Raw genomic sequence first — 18,484 nt, forward strand, 5'->3', positions numbered from 1 at the left:
GGATACAAAGCCCTAGTGGAGGTGTGCGCTCTCCCAAATGCCATTCTACTTATCCTTGCTTTCATTGGTGAATGTTTTGTAATTATCTTTTCAGATACTATTCCTGGCCGGCAATGCATGGCTTCTTACTTCTTCTTGATGAAGCAATTTGAAGATGTTCTCACTTACCTCAACTCCATCAAGGTTAGTTGCTGTGCTTATTTTAATTCACCTCAAGGAATCTGTGTGGTTATACAGGTTGTTTCAAAAAGAGTGATGCAACTTTAAATGTTTATTTACAAAGAAACAGAAACCTCAGGAATGTGAACCAAACGTTTCTTGAAAGCTTATGACATGGCATATTATATCACTGATTGCTGTTGCAGTAAGTCACTGCTCGAGTAAGTGAGAGCCCAAGGTCTGAAATTGGCATTTACGCAAAACCCTTGCAATTGACATTCTCGATGTGTACCCCTCCGCGGTTCAGACAGGCATTGATCCTGACTCCAAAGTTCTGTCCAACTTTCCTTTAGGTCTCATGTGGCACTGCCTGGAGGTATTCTGACACCTCCTGCTTCAGATCATCCAGTGTGGCAGGGTGGTTGGCATAGACAGAGCCCTTGGCAGCTCCCCAGAACCAGTTGTCCAGAGGGTTCAAGTCTGGGCTATGGGGGTGCCCAGTCAAGAGCGGTAATCAAGGCAACGAGGCGGTTTCTGAAGAGCTTCCGCAGGAAAGTGATGGTGTCACTAGCTTTATGCGGGGGTGCACCATCCTGCATAAACGAGGTCATGCTGAGCTTGTTTAGGGTGACCTTTTGGGCTAGATCATTATGGATCTAGTGCTCACCATTGATCGTCACCGTCCTGCTGTTGTCCTTCACAAACCAGTAAGGCCCGAGCTTTCTCCATCTGGTATTGAAAGTGCAGAAGCATGTGACCTCAGGCCCTTTCAGGTACCTCTCAATGATCTCAGGTGGTTCTACCCCCCATAAAATGTTGTTGTGATTGTGGATGGCAACGTTCAAGTGGAAATGGGCTTCATCACTGCACCAGATCAGGTTGATCCAGTTTGGGTTCTGCTTAATCCTGCCACTGAGCCAATTGTACACATCAAGTTTCCTTCTCATGTCATCTTGACTCAGTTTATGCCTAATCGAGATGATGTATGGGAAAAGCTTCCGTTCCTTAATGAGGATACACCAGACTGATGTTTGTTTGATGCCGAGCTCCCGGGAACGCCGGCGGTGGGATTTATTGGGACTGTCCACTGCAGAATCCCGCAAGGCGTCGATGTTGGCTTGGCTCTTGGTTACTGATTCTGGCCTGCCACTGTTGCCCTTGCTCTGCTTGTGCACTGTACCCTTGTGCTCAAAATGTTTCATAATATGTTGAATGGCACAATTTGTGGGTCCATCGTAATTTGAGGTCGTATTCCCGGCAGAACCTCCAGCGGATGTCTATATACGATTTAGTCTCCTACCACAGAGCCACCACTTTTCTCTTCTGCTTCAATGTCAATGGCATAGTTTAGCAACGGAGCTAGAAATCACAGGAAACAAATACCACGATAACCCCACCAAACCCTGAAAAGGGAGAACGGTATCGGTCAAAAAACAAAGAAATGGCAGGAAGTCAAAGTTGTATCAATCTTTTTGAAACACCCTGTACTTGCATTCTTATAGCAGAATGTCACAGGAAGAAACCTTACAACAGAAAGGCTTTATTTTAGTCACATGTCCTGGTGAACAGGGTGATTTCATAAATATATAAAATGGAATGCTTTATAATGTTTCGAGAAAATTTCGGTCAATATCCATATTTGTTGGGAATGAATGTTCATAAAAGCGAGAGTCAGCGTTTCATTTTCCTTCGTGGTTTTATTTCCTGCATTCGAGGCATATAGGCATAATGGGGGTGAGGTGTGGAGGGAGAGATGGGTTGGTGGTTGCACATTCTGTATGTGATCAACCACCTACCCATGGGTTGGAGAGATGAGATACTTACTTGGCCAAATCTCACTCATTGGCATTTATTATTTTTCTTATTTTTTATAGCGAACGCAGTGAGCTTCATACTTAACACGTGCACATGAGAGAATAGGAAACAACAACAACAACAACACAATACCCTTGATGATTTCGAATCCGTGTCGTTGGCTATGACCCTTTTGCTTCCGGTTGTTTTTAAACGCTGTGCAGTGTATAAACACGATTGGGTTTTATTTCTATCTTGTGAATATCACTTAACGCGTGCACATGAGAGAATAGGAAACAACAAAAACAACACAATACCATGGCAATTTGGAATCCGTGTCGTTGCCTATGACCCTTTTGCTTCCAGTTTTTTTTTTTGTTTCCAGTTTTTGTCATGGGGAATGATGCATGCCGGGAGATAAAGGCATCGTCGGAGACATGAAAGACCCAAATATCAGACATGGTGTATATTTCCTCCACTGATTTTAATAAAGATATCTCCCGCATCATCAAAAAATAATTTTTAATCGTTATTACATTATTTGATCGCTGATCCCGAATCCAGGCCGAAGTAACCGGAAATTGCGTATACAGTTGTGAACAAGTTATATGTAAAATCAGAAGCGAATGTAAGAAGAAGAATGTTCGCTTCTGGTATTTATTTTTTTAGATGAGATCCTGTTCTAGGCGGTGTAGTTGTTGTTGTGAAGGTAATGTTGAGGTATAATGTTGAGGTAATATTTATATTTTTAGATGAGATCCTGTTCTAGGCGGTGTAGTTGTCATTGTGAAGGTAATGTTGAGGATTTTTTTTTTTCGGATGAGATCCTGTTCGAGGCGGTGTAGTTGTTGTCAAGGTAATGTTAAGGTAATATTTATTTTTTCATCGCAAAAACACTTTAATTTGATATATTTAAGAAGCGAATGTAAGAATAATTCTACGTTTGCTTCTGGGCTTTGCCTATTCCAAATTATGCTTACCATTTATAGCGAACATAGTGAGCTTCATACTGAATGCGTGCACATGAGAGAATAGGAAACGACAACAAAACAACAACAACCCAATACCCCTGGCAATTTGGAATCCGTGTCGTTGGCGATGACCCGTTTGCTTCCGGTTTTTTTTTTTGCTTCCGGTTTTTGTCATGGGGAATAATGCATGCCGGGAGATAAAGGCATCGTCGAAGACATGAAAGACCCAAATAATATCAGACATGGTGTGTATTTCCTCCACTGATTTTAATAAAGATATCTCCCGCATCATCAAAAAATAATTTTTAATCGTGATTTACATTATTTGATCACTGATCCCGAATCCAGGCTGAAGTAACCGGAAATTGCGTATACAATTGTCAACAAGTTATAGGTAAAGTCAGAAGCGAATGTAAGAAGAATTCTACGTTCGCTTCTGGTATTAATTTTTTTAGATGAGATCCTGTTCTAGGCGGTGTAGTTGTTGTTGTGAAGGTAATGTTGAGGATTTTTTTTTTCTCAGATGAGATCCTGTTCTAGGCGGTGTAGTTGTTGTTGTGAAGGTAATGTTGAGGATTTTTTTTCTCAGATGAGATCTTGTTCTCGGCGGTGTCGTTGTTGTTGTGAAGATAATGTTGAGGTAATATTAATTTTTTAGATGAGATCCTGTTCTAGGTGGTGTAGTTGTTGTTGTGAAGGTAATGTTGAGGTATAATGTTGAGGTAATATTTATTTTTTTCAGATTAGATCCTGTTTGAGGCGGTGTAGTTGTTGTGAAGGTAATGTTGAGGTATAATGTTGAGGTAATATTAATTTTTTTAGATGAGATCCTATTCTAGGTGGTGTAGTTGTTGTTGTGAAGGTAATGTTGAGGATTTTTTTTTCTCAGATGAGATCCTGTTCTAGGTGGTGTAGTTGTTGTTGTGAAGGTAATGTTGAGGATTTTTTTTCTCAGATGAGATCCTGTTCTCGGCGGTGTCGTTGTTGTTGTGAAGATAATTTTGAGGTAATATTAATTTTTTTAGATGAGATCCTGTTCTAGGTGGTGTAGTTGTTGTTGTGAAGGTAACGTTGAGGTATAATGTTGAGGTAATATTTATTTTTTTCAGATTAGATCCTGTTCGAGGCGGTGTAGTTGTTGTGAAGGTAATGTTGAGGTATAATGTTGAGGTAATATTAATTTTTTTAGATGAGATCCTGTTCTAGGCGGTGTAGTTGTTGTGAAGGTAATGTTGAGGTATAATGTTGAGGAATTTTTTTTTTCAGATGAGATCCTGTTCTAGGCGGTGTAGTTGTCGTGAAGGTAATGTTGAGGATTTTTCTTTTTTCTCAGATGAGATCCTGTTCTAGGCGGTGTAGTTGTTGTTGTGAAGATAATGTTGAGGTATAATGTTGAGGTAATATTTTTTTTCAGATGAGATTCTGTTCTCGGCAGTGTAGTTGTCTTTGTGAAGGTAATGTTGAGGTAATATATATTTTTTTTCAGATGAGCTCCTGTTCGAGGTGGTGTTGTTGTTGTTGTGAAGGTAATGTTGTGAAGGTAATGTTGAGGTAATATTTATTCTTTTCAGATGAGCTCCTGTTCTAGGTGGTGTAGTTGTTGTTGTGAAGGTAATGTTGAGGTAATATTTATTTTTTTCAGATGAGATCCTGTTCGAGGTGGTGTTGTTGTTGTTGTGAAGGTAATGTTGTGAACGTAATGTTGAGGTAATATTTATTCTTTTCAGATGAGCTCCTGTTCTAGGTGGTGTAGTTGTTGTTGTGAAGGTAATGTTGAGGTAATATTTATTTTTTTCAGATGAGATCCTGTTCTAGGCGGTGTAGTTGTTGTTTTGAAGGTAATGTTGAGGTATAATGTCGAGGTAATATATTTTTTTTCAGATGAGATCCTGTTCTAGGCGGTGTAGTTGTTGTTGTGAAGGTAATGTTGAGGTAATATATATTTTTTTCAGATGAGATCCTGTTCTTGGCGGTGTAGTTGTTGTGAAGATAATGTTGAGGTATAATGTTGAGGTAATATTTATTTTTTAAGATGAGATCCTGTTCAAGGCAGTGTAGTTGTTGTTGTTGAGGTAATATATTTTTTTTCAGATGAGCCCCTGTTCTCGGTGGTGTAGTTGTTGTTGAGGTATAATGTTGAGGTAATATTTATTTTTTTCAGATGAGATCTTGTTCTAGGTGGTGTCGTTGTTGTGAAGGTAATGTTGAGGTAATATTTATTTTTTTCAGATGAGATCCTGTTCTTGGTGGTGTAGTTGTTGTTGTGAAGGTAACGTTGAGGTATAATGTTGAGGTAATTTTTTTTTTCAGATGAGATCCTGTTCTAAGCGGTGTAGTTGTTGTTGTGAAAGTAATGTTGAGGTACAATGTTGAGGTAATATTAATTTTTTTCAGATGAGATCCTGTTCTCGGCGGTGTCGTTGTTGTGAAGGTAATGTTGAGGTATAATGTTCAGGAATTTTTTTTTTTTCAGATGAGATCCTGTTCTAGGCAGTGTAGTTGTCGTTGTGAAGGTAATGTTGAGGATTTTTCTTTTTTCTCAGATGAGATCCTGTTCTAGGCGGTGTAGTTGTTGTTGTGAAGATAATGTTGAGGTATAATGTTGAGGTAATATTTTTTTTCAGATGAGATTCTGTTCTCGGCAGTGTAGTTGTCTTTGTGAAGGTAATGTTGAGGTAATATATATTTTTTTTCAGATGAGCTCCTGTTCGAGGTGGTGTTGTTGTTGTTGTGAAGGTAATGTTGTGAAGGTAATGTTGAGGTAATATTTATTCTTTTCAGATGAGCTCCTGTTCTAGGTGGTGTAGTTGTTGTTGTGAAGGTAATGTTGAGGTTTCATGTTGAGGTAATATTTATTTTTTTCAGATGAGATCCTGTTCTTGGTGGTGTAGTTGTTGTTGTGAAGGTAACGTTGAGGTATAATGTTGAGGTAATTTTTTTTTTCAGATGAGATCCTGTTCTTGGTGGTGTAGTTGTTGTTGTGAAGGTAATGTTGAGGTAATATATATTTTTTTCACATGAGCTCTTGCTCTCGGTGGTGTAGTTGTCGTTGTGAAGGTAATGTTGAGGTAATATTTATTTTTTTCAGATGAGATCCTGTTCTTGGCGGTGTAGTTGTTGTGAAGATAATGTTGAGGTATAATGTTGAGGTAATATTTATTTTTTAAGATGAGATCCTGTTCAAGGCAGTGTAGTTGTTGTTGTTGAGGTAATATTTTTTTTTCAGATGAGCCCCTGTTCTCGGTGGTGTAGTTGTTGTTGTGAAGGTAATGTTGAGGTATAATGTTGAGGTAATATTTATTTTTTTCAGATGAGATCTTGTTCTAGGTGGTGTCATTGTTGTTGTGAAGGTAATGTTGAGGTAATATTAATTTTTTTCAGATGAGATCCTGTTCTAAGCGGTGTAGTTGTTGTTGTGAAAGTAATGTTGAGGTACAATGTTGAGGTAATATTAATTTTTTGCAGATGAGATCCTGTTCTCGGTGGTGTAGTTGGTGTGAAGGTAATGTTGTGGTAATATTAATTTTATTCAGATGAGATCCTGTTCTGGGTGGTGTAGTTGTTGTAGTGAAGGTAATGTTGAGGTTCAATGTTGAGGTAATATTAATCTTTTTTAGATGAGATCCTGTTCGAGGCGGTGTCGTTGTTGTGAAGATAATGTTGAGGTATAATGTTGAGGAATTTTTTTTTTTCAGATGAGATCCTGTTCTAGGCGGTGTAGTTGTCGTTGTGAAGGTAATGTTGAGGATTTTTCTTTTTTCTCAGATGAGATCCTGTTCTAGGCGGTGTAGTTGTTGTTGTGAAGATAATGTTGAGGTATAATGTTGAGGTAATATTTTTTTTCAGATGAGATTCTGTTCTCGGCAGTGTAGTTGTCTTTGTGAAGGTAATGTTGAGGTAATATATATTTTTTTTCAGATGAGCTCCTGTTCGAGGTGGTGTTGTTGTTGTTGTGAAGGTAATGTTGTGAAGGTAATGTTGAGGTAATATTTATTCTTTTCAGATGAGCTCCTGTTCTAGGTGGTGTAGTTGTTGTTGTGAAGGTAATGTTGAGGTTTCATGTTGAGGTAATATTTATTTTTTCAGATGAGATCCTGTTCTTGGTGGTGTAGTTGTTGTTGTGAAGGTAACGTTGAGGTATAATGTTGAGGTAATTTTTTTTTTCAGATGAGATCCTGTTCTTGGTGGTGTAGTTGTTGTTGTGAAGGTAATGTTGAGGTAATATATATTTTTTTCACATGAGCTCTTGCTCTCGGTGGTGTAGTTGTCGTTGTGAAGGTAATGTTGAGGTAATATTTATTTTTTTCAGATGAGATCCTGTTCTTGGCGGTGTAGTTGTTGTGAAGATAATGTTGAGGTATAATGTTGAGGTAATATTTATTTTTTAAGATGAGATCCTGTTCAAGGCAGTGTAGTTGTTGTTGTTGAGGTAATATTTTTTTTTTCAGATGAGCCCCTGTTCTCGGTGGTGTAGTTGTTGTTGTGAAGGTAATGTTGAGGTATAATGTTGAGGTAATATTTATTTTTTTCAGATGAGATCTTGTTCTAGGTGGTGTCATTGTTGTTGTGAAGGTAATGTTGAGGTAATATTAATTTTTTTCAGATGAGATCCTGTTCTAAGCGGTGTAGTTGTTGTTGTGAAAGTAATGTTGAGGTACAATGTTGAGGTAATATTAATTTTTTGCAGATGAGATCCTGTTCTCGGTGGTGTAGTTGGTGTGAAGGTAATGTTGTGGTAATATTAATTTTATTCAGATGAGATCCTGTTCTGGGTGGTGTAGTTGTTGTAGTGAAGGTAATGTTGAGGTTCAATGTTGAGGTAATATTAATCTTTTTTAGATGAGATCCTGTTCGAGGCGGTGTCGTTGTTGTGAAGATAATGTTGAGGTATAATGTTGAGGAATTTTTTTTTTTCAGATGAGATCCTGTTCTAGGCGGTGTAGTTGTCGTTGTGAAGGTAATGTTGAGGATTTTTCTTTTTTCTCAGATGAGATCCTGTTCTAGGCGGTGTAATTGTTGTTGTGAAGGTAATGTTGCGGTAGAATGTTGAGGTAATGTTAATTTTTTCAAATGAGATCCTGTTCTCGGCGGTGTAGTTTTTGTGAAGGTAATTTTGAGGTATAATGTTGAGGTAATATTTATTTTTTAGATGAGATCCTGTTCTAGGCGGTGTAGCTGTCGTTGTGAAGGTAATGTTGAGGTATAATGTTGAGGTAATATTAATTTTTTCAGATGAGACCCTGTTCTAGGCAGTATAGTTGTTGTTGTGAAGGTAATGTTGAGGTAATATTCATTTTTTTCGATGAGATCCTGTTCTCGGCGGTGTAGTTGTTGTTGTGAAGGTAATGTTGAGGTAATATTAATTTTTTTTAGATGAGATCCTGTTCTAGGCGGTGTAGTTGTTGTTGTGAAGGTAATGTTGAGGTATAATGTTGAGGTAATATTCATTTTTTTAGATGAGATCCTGTTATAGGCGGTGTAGTTGTTGTTGTGAAGGTAATGTTGAGGTAATATGCAGTCGTGTTATCACGGTTATAGAGATGCACAAATAATTAATTTGATCTATAGTTTTCCCAATCACACCTTTATGACTAAAAAATTAACAACAAAACTCGAGAGTAAATATTCCAGCAGTTTTAAGTCTACCTAATTTTAGAATAAAGATATCTCCCGCATCATCAAAAAATAATTTTAAATCGTGATTTACGTTATTTGTTCGCTGATCCCGAATCCAGGCCGAAGTCACCCGAAATTGCAGCATTGAATGTACGAAGAATTCTACGTTCGCTTCTAGGTTTTGCCTATTCCATAATATTCTTCCATTTTCAGCATATTTTCAGAGCCACACTGCTCAATATACAGGAAGTGCATAAAAATCTCATTTCATGCAGTACAGGTCCCACTGCACTTCTCTGTAAAAACTTTCACTTTCACAAAAAAACGTAAAAACTTTCAAGCTTTCAAGGAGATGCGAATCCGTACACTTCTGAACTTCCTAGGTGAAAATGGACTGCAATTTCGAACTCAGTGGGGTCGATTTACTCAAAGAAATGTTTAGACGGACAACAAATTAATTATAGATTAGAAAATATCGAAATGAGTAGGATAAGTTCCTCAACTCCAGTGATGATAAATCTTGTTATAGGTCATATTTTCGAAATGGTAGTGAATTCAATGTCGGTGCAGTCATTTCTTAGAGTAAATCGACCCCATAGAGTTCGAAAATGCACCCCATCTCCACGTCGGACATCCAGAAGTACCCATAATCGTACCTGACCACACCCTAATTTAACCAACTCATGAAACTAAAAGTCGTCATATGGAGCGACCTCTAAATAACCTCCGATCAACTTAAATTTTTTGTATGCGCGTTATTGAATCATAGTGGAATAATTTAAGGCTTGTGGAGACAACATCTGAATTTATTTTATTTTATTTTGTTGTTTTTGGACCACCGTAATATATATATATATATATATATATATATATATATATATATATATATATATATATATATATATATATATATATATATATATATATATATATATATATATATATATATATATATATAGTTACGAATTTGGGAATTGGATTGCACACAACATACAGGTTCCTTTAGTCAGCTATGTCGATAAGTCCTTGTTTCCTAGAGAGCTCACCTTTCATTGTTTAAATGTTCAGAAATCGATTAGATGCACTGCGGATCGATTTAATAGTTTTAATAGCTGGCTCAGTGAGCTTCGGCTGAGGCCTGGCTCGGGAGGAGGCTTTTTGCTTTGATGGTTCTGTGAGCTTTGGCTTCTGCTTGGCTCGGGAGAGCTTTTTGCTTCAAGCTGCCCTGTTTGGAAGAAAGTTAAGCCGGTCGCTCGGCTCGAGCTGCGAGTGGTGGCTTCTTCTTCTTGGTTCGTGGAGCCCTTTGTTCTCCATTTTGGTTCCCGGCTTGGTGCGACTCATCGACCTCTTTGTGGAGGTGGATCCTCGGGGAAGTGACGCATCGACGGGAAGGATCAGCGCCTCGTCTCACCAGCACGTGTTGAGAAGCGTGGGAGGATTCGCGGGAGCTCAGGAAGGATCGCAGCTCACGGCGATTGGATCCAGCTCACTCTCACCAGAGCCCGGGACCGAATAACTTGAAGACCACACGAGGTGGAGAGGTTCGAGATAGGTTCTGGGTTTCAGCTCACCTGTCCTCCGAGCTGGAGTCCGTTATTAAAGGCCTTTGCCACCATTTCTTGGGTGTGTGTGTGTGCGTACATGTGTCCGTGGGCCCGTCTAATAAGTAGGAAATTGTTAAGTGCTTTGTGTGCTGTAAATGTTTGCATTGCATTTCGTATAGACCGTCGTAGTTCTTTTGTCGTGCTTTTGTTGCTTGTATCATTGCATACGTGTTTTGCCTTGTTTATTAATTGCATACGTGCTTTATTATAATAAAGGTCCTTGTGTGAATGTAAACCTGTTCGTTGCGTCCATTCCCCCCATTGAAATGCCATCTTGTATTGCGGAATATTAGTTATTTTTTAAATAGCCGGTAAAGTGATCGGGTCCAACGGGACTGCGCGATAATACCCCGCTCGGTTATCCCAAAAGGAAGCGAGCTGCTTAAGCGGCTCGTTTTCAAGCGGTCCCATTGAGGTACAATCTCTCGGTAACCTACCCGCGCGAATAATTAGGTAAATCGAAGATTTGGCGATCGGACCCTGTAGCGCTCTGGTAGAGTGTGGACAATGTTGTGGTGTGCTTAAAAACACACCCGTGGCTGGTTTCCGGCGTTGATCCGGAAAGCCGCGACTGGATTGTCCGTTCGGTGGGCGAAGCGAGCGCTGTTGGTTAGACGCGGTCGTTCGCACACCGACGGGCGGGAATTCTTCAACAATATATTGTTGCAGTTCTCAGAACCGCATGCATACAACAGATAGTGTCTCAAGACAGTTATTCCATTATTATACGTGTAGATAGCCCCTTGCCTTTTGTTTAGACTTTAGCGGGACAACAGGGGAGTGCGTTGCGATGATCTAATAGCTCGGGTTGCTTAAATCATTTTTTCATTCATTTCATCCCTTCTCTTCTTCTTTTCTTATTCCTGAGGTAAATCAGCCACGTGCTCCTTTGCTGTAAGGTGGGGCCTAGTGGAGATAAGTGCATGCGGCGCCGCGGTGAGGGATCTGCTGCACAGAGATCCTCGTTCCCAGGCGAGCCCTAAATCTGGCGTGTGCGGCGAGTCATGTGTGCTGGGCAGTGCGGGGTTGTCGACTCGAGCTTCCGATGGTCTGGGGAGAATTGCCGGTTGCATTAAAAAGGCATGCGAATAAATACCTCTTAAGAGGCTGCACAAATGGTGTTTTTCACGGCACAGGAAACACTGCCAGCATGATGCCCACGCTGCAGGAAACGCGTACAGTGGCTAATAAAGAAGACTCCACGCCATGTTTGGCAAGATACGAGCGTGCAAGTAGAAGCGCCTTGTTCCTTTTTAACCTCAATATCCAACACGTATTGGTGTTCGCCCCGCGCATGTGCTAGTGGAGTCGTGTGAATGCGAGCGCTGGCCACGTGTATAATGGTGGAACCGCGCGCACTGTATGGAAGCAGACACGTACGCCACTCTTGAGCCGTGCAAGGATTTATTCATGATGATGTACCTTCGGTCCTCGCTGGCAGCACTGGATTCTCCACGGATGGTGAACGTCTTCTCGTCTCTACGGCCAGCGAAGCTGTGACCGAGCCGAGGAATGTACAGTGCGGGTCACGTTGGTGCGTGCGGAGCGAGCGCTTTGATCGGCGCTGGTCAGGCTCCCGAGCGGGCATGCGGGACCCTCGACCGGTCGCCGGGCATGGTCCGGGGGTTTTTGCAGGACGTTTCGTGTGCCAATTTCGGTGTGGGCAATTAGTGTCATGTCGTGGGGTCGGAGCGAAATATGTTCGCTGTCTGGGATGGCCTTGCTGGAAACGAAGTGAGGCGGTTTCCGGCCCAAGCTGGTGAGGGATCAGGGCCAATCGGAGCGCCCGATTCAGGTGACGACGTTACGATTCAATGTGGCCCCTCCCCCTGAGCTACAAATCCTATAAAGGTCAGAGAAGTCCCTCTGTCTCTGTCTTGCTTTTTGAGTTTCTCCGCCTCTCTCGCCTCGCCTCGTCGACACCGCCACGACCCGCCTCCTGCTGCCCGGACTCCACCTCCTCGTCTCCGCCCACACGACGTCGACCCCACCCGCCTACCTGATCCCGCCTACTACTCCACCCTCGCACTCTGGACTCCGCCCCTTCTCGACTCAAGCTCCTCCTTTACGGTGTCCAATTCCTGATTCTAAACTCACTCTTCATTGGGTTTTCTGTGTCTGTGTGTGTGCGTATGTGTGTGTCCTGGCGCCTGTCTGCCTAAGTCAGACCGCAGAAGATCGTTATTGTTATTATTGTTATTATTATTTTCGTGGTAAGTCTGCTCTGTGTCCCCTTTTGGAAGTTGCCTGTTTATTGTCGCACCACACGCTTCTTTCTATCCCTGCATTACACACAACAATGAAACTATTCACTGTGCCACATATCTTTCCTCGCCTGCTTGTAAATAAATTATTATTATTAGGAATGTTCACTGCTCGTTTTTGTCTTTTCTTCCATTGATCCAGCATGGTCCGAATCCTACTTTAGCTGGGAATTTATTCCCAACGATCCCTTCCTTTTAGCCGGTATGTTCTTGGCAGTGTCGCTCGGCTGCATCCGATCCGGAAAAGTGATCCGATCCGGTGGAGTGATCCGGTTCGGACAAGGTGTACCAAGGACGTGTTCCCTGGTAATTAAATCACGTGATTAATTAGGTAACCGGATTAACCCATAGACGGGAGGACCCTAGGTCACGCGTTTGAGTTATTGGTGTTCACGGTCAGTTAAGCGACCCGCCGCGTCACAGAATTATCCGTGTGCGATGGCCTACAATTCCGGGGAGTCTGGTGGGCTCGACATAGCTTCCCCCACCTAGTGGTCTTCTCACACGACACCCCCGGCCCACAACAATATATAATATGGATAAAACTGTCATCTTAAATCCTATTTGTTTATACACTGCTATTGATGTATTGTGAGTATTGCTCAGTATTAATATTCGAAGCCTGCATTGGCTGAGTTAATGTAAATTCAGTCTGGTTCAGAGGGAGATTGAAAAGATGATTCATGGTGGTATTGATGGGAAGTGAGGAGCCATTGGGTGATGTGTTTGAGATTTATTTGTTGAAACTATAAAGATTTGTGCTGACACACTTTTCCTGTTTATAAAGACATATTTCCCTGGAGATGAGACATTCAACTTCAACTATGCTCAGGCCAAGACAGCAATAGGAAACTATAAAGAGGCCGAAGAAGTGAGTACATCTTCATATGTAGCATTATTCAATGGGCTGTTTCATGTCATCATGACCATCAATTGGAGAAAAAAATCCACAGGTTTTATGAAGGTGTTAAAAAACTTCAACTTTTAGTGCAGCATTGTATGTTTTGTCAAACTTGAGAATTTGCAATCGGAAAAAGCCTCCAACACACACACACACACACACGCACACGCACACGCACACGCACACGCACACGCACACGCACACGCACACGCACACGCACACAAACACAACAACTGTTCACCACCATATTGTTCGCTGGAGCTATCTTTTTTTTTCTTGAAATGATTTTTTTCATCAACCGCTGTCACAACGGGAACCCAACGGGTTCATTGGTCTTGTATACAATAAAACAGATGAGTCATATGTGAATTGTTTTATCTTAATTTGATCAAACTTCTTCCTCTTCTTGCTTGTAGGTGTTTCAGAAGATCCAAAATACAAAGATAGAAAATGACCATGTTTATCGCAACTGTCTTGCACGATGTTGTAAGTAACAAAACGTGTTTACCACTTTATGATCTCATTTTGGTCTCAACTGAATCATTGGTGTCTGCAATAGTGAATCGGAAGCAAGGGTGCTGTAAGTGGCAAGGGGTAGGTGAGGGGGAACGGGAGACACTTGACACGGGAGAGCTTTTCCTCTTGATAGACTCCACTGTACCCCCTTATATCCGTAACACCTCAAGTGTCAATACGTCATGTATTGCATCATCAGTAAAGGGAGTAAGTGAGAGTTCAGGAACCATTCCTGGCGGGGGTGTCATGACAAATAGTTTTATGACTGTTGTGGTGTCGATTGGTGATGTGGAATTACTTGATATGAGGTTTAACGGATTTTGAGTGTGGAAACATCCCGTCATATCACCCACCATATTTCCTTCTCTCTACACGTACGCCTGCGTATGAACCATCAACCTCCTCTCTGCTCTGTACATTTGATACAGGTCCACACTCTCTCAACATGTCCTTCTTTTAAAATGTACTGTATTGTACTTGTACAGTACTTATTTCCTGTTGTGCAAACTGACCATTGTTTCAACACATTTCCTGAATTTCTAGGTTGTATTTTTTTAATTTTTTTTTTAGATATAATGAACAGAAAACCAAGACTGGCCTGGGAGCTTTACCTGCAAATGGAAACTTCTGGCGATTCATTTTCCCTTCTACACATTATAGCTAATGATTGCTACAAGGTATTCTTCTTCACACACTTGCCATGATGAGTTGAAGGATTTTGGTAAAATATTTATACGTGGAAGGGGAGAGGGGGTTAGATCGTGTCACCTGTTAACTAGACACAATTTAACTATCAATAGGTAGATCATGTTAACTGTTAATTACATTCAACTTAGCTATCGATAGGTAGATCGTGTTAACTGTTAACAAGACACAATTTAACTATCAATAGGTAGATCTTGTTCACTGTTAACTAGACACAATTTAACTATTGATAGGTAGATCATGTTAACTGTTAACTCGACACAATTTAACTATCGATAGGTAGATCGTGTTGACTGTTAACTCGACACAACTCAACTATCGATAGGTAGATTGTGTTGAGGACCGTATGATCGCAAAGGGTTGATTTATTCCTGCAATAGCTATTTGTCCGGAGGTAACTTATGTTGTGGAATTTATTGACTTATAATAATCAAATAAACTCCTCAAGTTGAGAATTCAGATAATTTATTGTGAGGATAACAAAAGCAAAATGCAGACAGGCTTCTATAGCTACATCATTGGATTCTCCTTGTCCAAGAAACTTTTTCAGCCGCTCAGAATCCATATTTATACATTTTGAATGTTGTCAATATTTTTTGTCAGAAATGTATGTGGAAATTTCTTTCAACATCTTTGTCATTACAACAGTTGTTTTTTTCAAACCTCATGATGATTTTGCAAAATTTTCATTATTATTCATGGATTAAACATCTCTAACATCTGTAAACATCTCTAAAAAGGCTTGCTCATACAATGAACACACTAAACCTTTTTAGCAGGTTATTACAAACTTGTATTTATAACTCCACAGACGAATCTCAAATGGTAAGAAAAGGTTGACACATGTAGTTTGGGCGATCTCAATGTAATGTACGAGACTTGGCATGACATGCCACCCTTGCCGTGCACAACTGCAAGACTCACAATTTCGCAGTCATTAATTAATTAACACATTATAATAAAAGCCATTATTATAACGATACATTTTCCATCCAATACATTGTCCATCCAATTATCAAATAATGAAAAGTTTTATGGAGTATATATAATTAATCGATACATTTATATGAATCTAATTTCCTGTAATTAATTTGAAATCAACTTTAAAGGAATATATTTCTTATAATTATTGTTGTGACTGCAAAGTGTATAATAAATTGTATATAAACTTTAAGTGTATATTTATTTGCCTTTTATAAAGTTTGTTTAAACAATAGAGTAATGCATATTCTGGTGACTTGACTCCTGTGAAATGCAACCGGTGTTTACTTAGCTCAGCTTATCTGATCAGCCAAAGAGTTTTGCAGGGTCCTTTACTATGGCTCTGCTTGTCAACAAATTGCTTTATTTTTTGAAGAAATATTTAGCTTTGAAGTTCAAGACAGTATAGAGTAAGTTTGTTGTGTCCAACGTCCTGTTTTGGAGCAGCACCGGGTGAGAACTTGGGAACAATGGCACAACTGAAGGCGCATTGCACAGCATGGACTATTTGACCCACGCACCGTAGGTCATGGCGGCGAGTTCGTCTGCAGATCCTTGGAGAGGGAGGGCGTAAGACTTTTATTGGGGGCTGCCCCATGATGTGGGACGGCCCACAAGATGGCAGGTCCACAGCCGTGGGTGGCCAATGATAGGGACCTGCCATGCATGAAGACGGTCCCAAACTTTGAGGGCCATAGCTACGCTGCGCATGGTAGTTGGAGTTGGACTCAGACCTATGGAGACCTATTCTCTCTCTCTCTCTCTCTCTCTCTCTCTCTCTCTCTCTCTCTCTCTCTCTCTCTCTCTCTCTCTCTCTCTCTCTCTCTCTCTCTCTCTCTCATTCTCTCTCTCTCTGTTTGGCCACCACTCCTCATCACCATACCTCTTTGCTTTGTTGTCATGTAGAACAGGAGGACCGCACTGAAAATGGAGACACCTCCTCCCAATCCCTCACATCCACCTTGATGATCTCATCACCATGCACCAGCACTGTGCAACACCTGCCTGCACAGGCCATACTGCACCCCAAACCAGCTCATGCCTTGCTCAAGTCCTCACTCATTCCCTATTGTTGAGCAAGTCCCAGTATTTGTATTTGGTGGCATAGTGGGTTATTTATTTTCATTCATACAGTAAGTACATGTGCCTCCCAACTCATTTTTCCTTTGAGCACCTTGTCTGTCCTGTTTATTTATAATAGTGTCTTGTGTTCCCTTATCCCCATATTATTTTTGCAATAAATCTATTTTAATGATAACAGACATTTTCTCAACCTTTTGCCTTCACGCCTTTGCGCCTTGTGCTGCCTGGTTTGGCCTAATTTGGGTTATCCTTGGGGAATTTCATTACTAAGTGAGCACAGTAACATTTAATCACCGTTTCAGTCCTTCATGGAGTGTCTTGTAACTCCCTGCTCAGTCAGTGCTTGCTAACAGAGGTAGTCTGACATGAAAATATTTTAACGTTTGGGAGCAAGATGATCTCGAGACATGGGGTCTCACTAGTCATGCGTTGATTCAAACCGTGAGTTGGTATCGCTCTCGTTTAGTTGTGCTGTTCCAAGGAAAAGATACATGGGACTAGTTTTATTGAGACTGTGGTATTGAAGATCCAGCCTTGCCTACATGTTTGTTTCACACCTGCTGTATCAGATCATCTGTGATAGATGACATCTGTGGGGTGGTCCTATCCACAGATGGGACAGTTTTACTTTGCTGCCAAGGCATTCGACGTCCTTGAGCGGTTGGACTCCAATCCAGAGTACTGGGAAGGCAAGCGTGGATCTTGTGTTGGAGCGTTGCAAATGATCATTGCTGGCCGTGAGCGAAAGTTCGTAAATTTTCTTTGCATTCAATGTTTTGTTGAAAAACACTCCATTGATGAATTGACATTCTGTGAGGCCAGAATGGTTATGCTTAGTGGTTAACGTTTGTATATTCCATTCACAAATCAAATTATATCCATTGGTATAAGGCACTATATAAATACAATGATTATTTATTGTTATTATTATTATTATTATTATTATTAAAATCAATTTATGATGGAAACTGGTTTACAGCTTCTGCAGGATGTTTTTAATCATCTTCCAGCTGTGCCACAGTACTGTAATTAAACAGATGTTTGTCACCAACTACCAAACATTTATCACTCAACATGGCAGCCTTTTTTCTGAATGATCCACCATGCTCGCACGTGTGTTACACATTTGAAATGAGAGAGAGAGTTCGTGTATCAAAAGAGATTGCCTTTAATTTGTATCCAAATTGACCTGTTGGACAGGAGGGAAATGGTTCAGACAATTGTTCACATGTTTTGGGAGTTGTTTGGCACTACATTTCCATGAAAGATTATTTCTTCATTTTTGTCACGTTCCAGGGAAATCCTGCGAGACATTGTGCAGTTATTGAGAAAGACTGGAAACCCAGAAGCAGAATACATCGTTCGTATTGTAAAAAAATGGGCAAAAATGAATCATCTCACTCTCACAGTTTGAACTTCAAAAATCCTCCTACTTGTATGATTGATTTGTAAATGATTGTTTCCATTATTAATCATTTTGATTGTGTCCAAACAAACACAATGAGCAGTGTATGAATATCAAAGTTATGTGTGCCATCCAAATCGAGCTGTTTCTCGCAGTTAACATGCACAGGTACTGAGAGGCTGTTGTATTGATAAACATGTCATATTCATGTGAACTATTTCAATAAAACAAACAAAACAAACATTTTGTTTTATGAAAAAAAAAAAAACGTGCAATACTACTCGCCACTTCGCTGACGGGACTGCTGGGAGGGGGGGGAGTTGGGAGAGAGAGAGGGAGGGACAGTGAGGAGGGGTGGGGGAAGGAAAGGCAGTGAGAAGTGAGAGGAAGGGAAGGCAGACGTGTGATGGAGTGTTAATTATGACACATACTGTTTCATCAAAATGCTTCTGCATAGAATAACAGTGAAGATGAAAACAAAATAA

General features: G+C 40.5%; 1 protein-coding gene across 7 annotated transcripts in view; it reads left to right on the forward strand.

Annotated features, from left to right (window-relative positions):
• The window catches only part of IFT56 (intraflagellar transport 56), a 97,274-nt gene extending 79,034 nt beyond the window's left edge, over positions 1-18,240 (forward strand). For 4 of the 7 annotated variants that reach the window (XM_085861323.1, XM_085861326.1, XM_085861325.1 and 1 more), the window contains 6 exons: positions 95-183; positions 13,196-13,279; positions 13,726-13,795; positions 14,396-14,502; positions 17,208-17,341; positions 17,891-18,240. In XM_085861323.1, coding sequence (XP_085717449.1) covers positions 95-183; positions 13,196-13,279; positions 13,726-13,795; positions 14,396-14,502; positions 17,208-17,341; positions 17,891-18,008 — 602 coding nt within the window. In that variant the 3' untranslated portion in view covers positions 18,009-18,240. Of the gene's footprint in view, positions 1-94; positions 184-13,195; positions 13,280-13,725; positions 13,796-14,395; positions 14,503-15,958; positions 16,109-17,207; positions 17,342-17,890 lie in introns of those variants that run through there. The other 3 variants (XM_085861321.1, XM_085861324.1, XM_085861322.1) reach the window with 3 other exon arrangements.
• Positions 18,241-18,484: the final 244 nt, after the last annotated feature.

This window comes from Eptatretus burgeri, chromosome 17, assembly GCF_056783735.1.
Source record: "Eptatretus burgeri isolate ZD-2024b chromosome 17, Ebu_testis_v1, whole genome shotgun sequence".
Taxonomy (NCBI): Eukaryota; Metazoa; Chordata; class Myxini; order Myxiniformes; family Myxinidae; genus Eptatretus; species Eptatretus burgeri.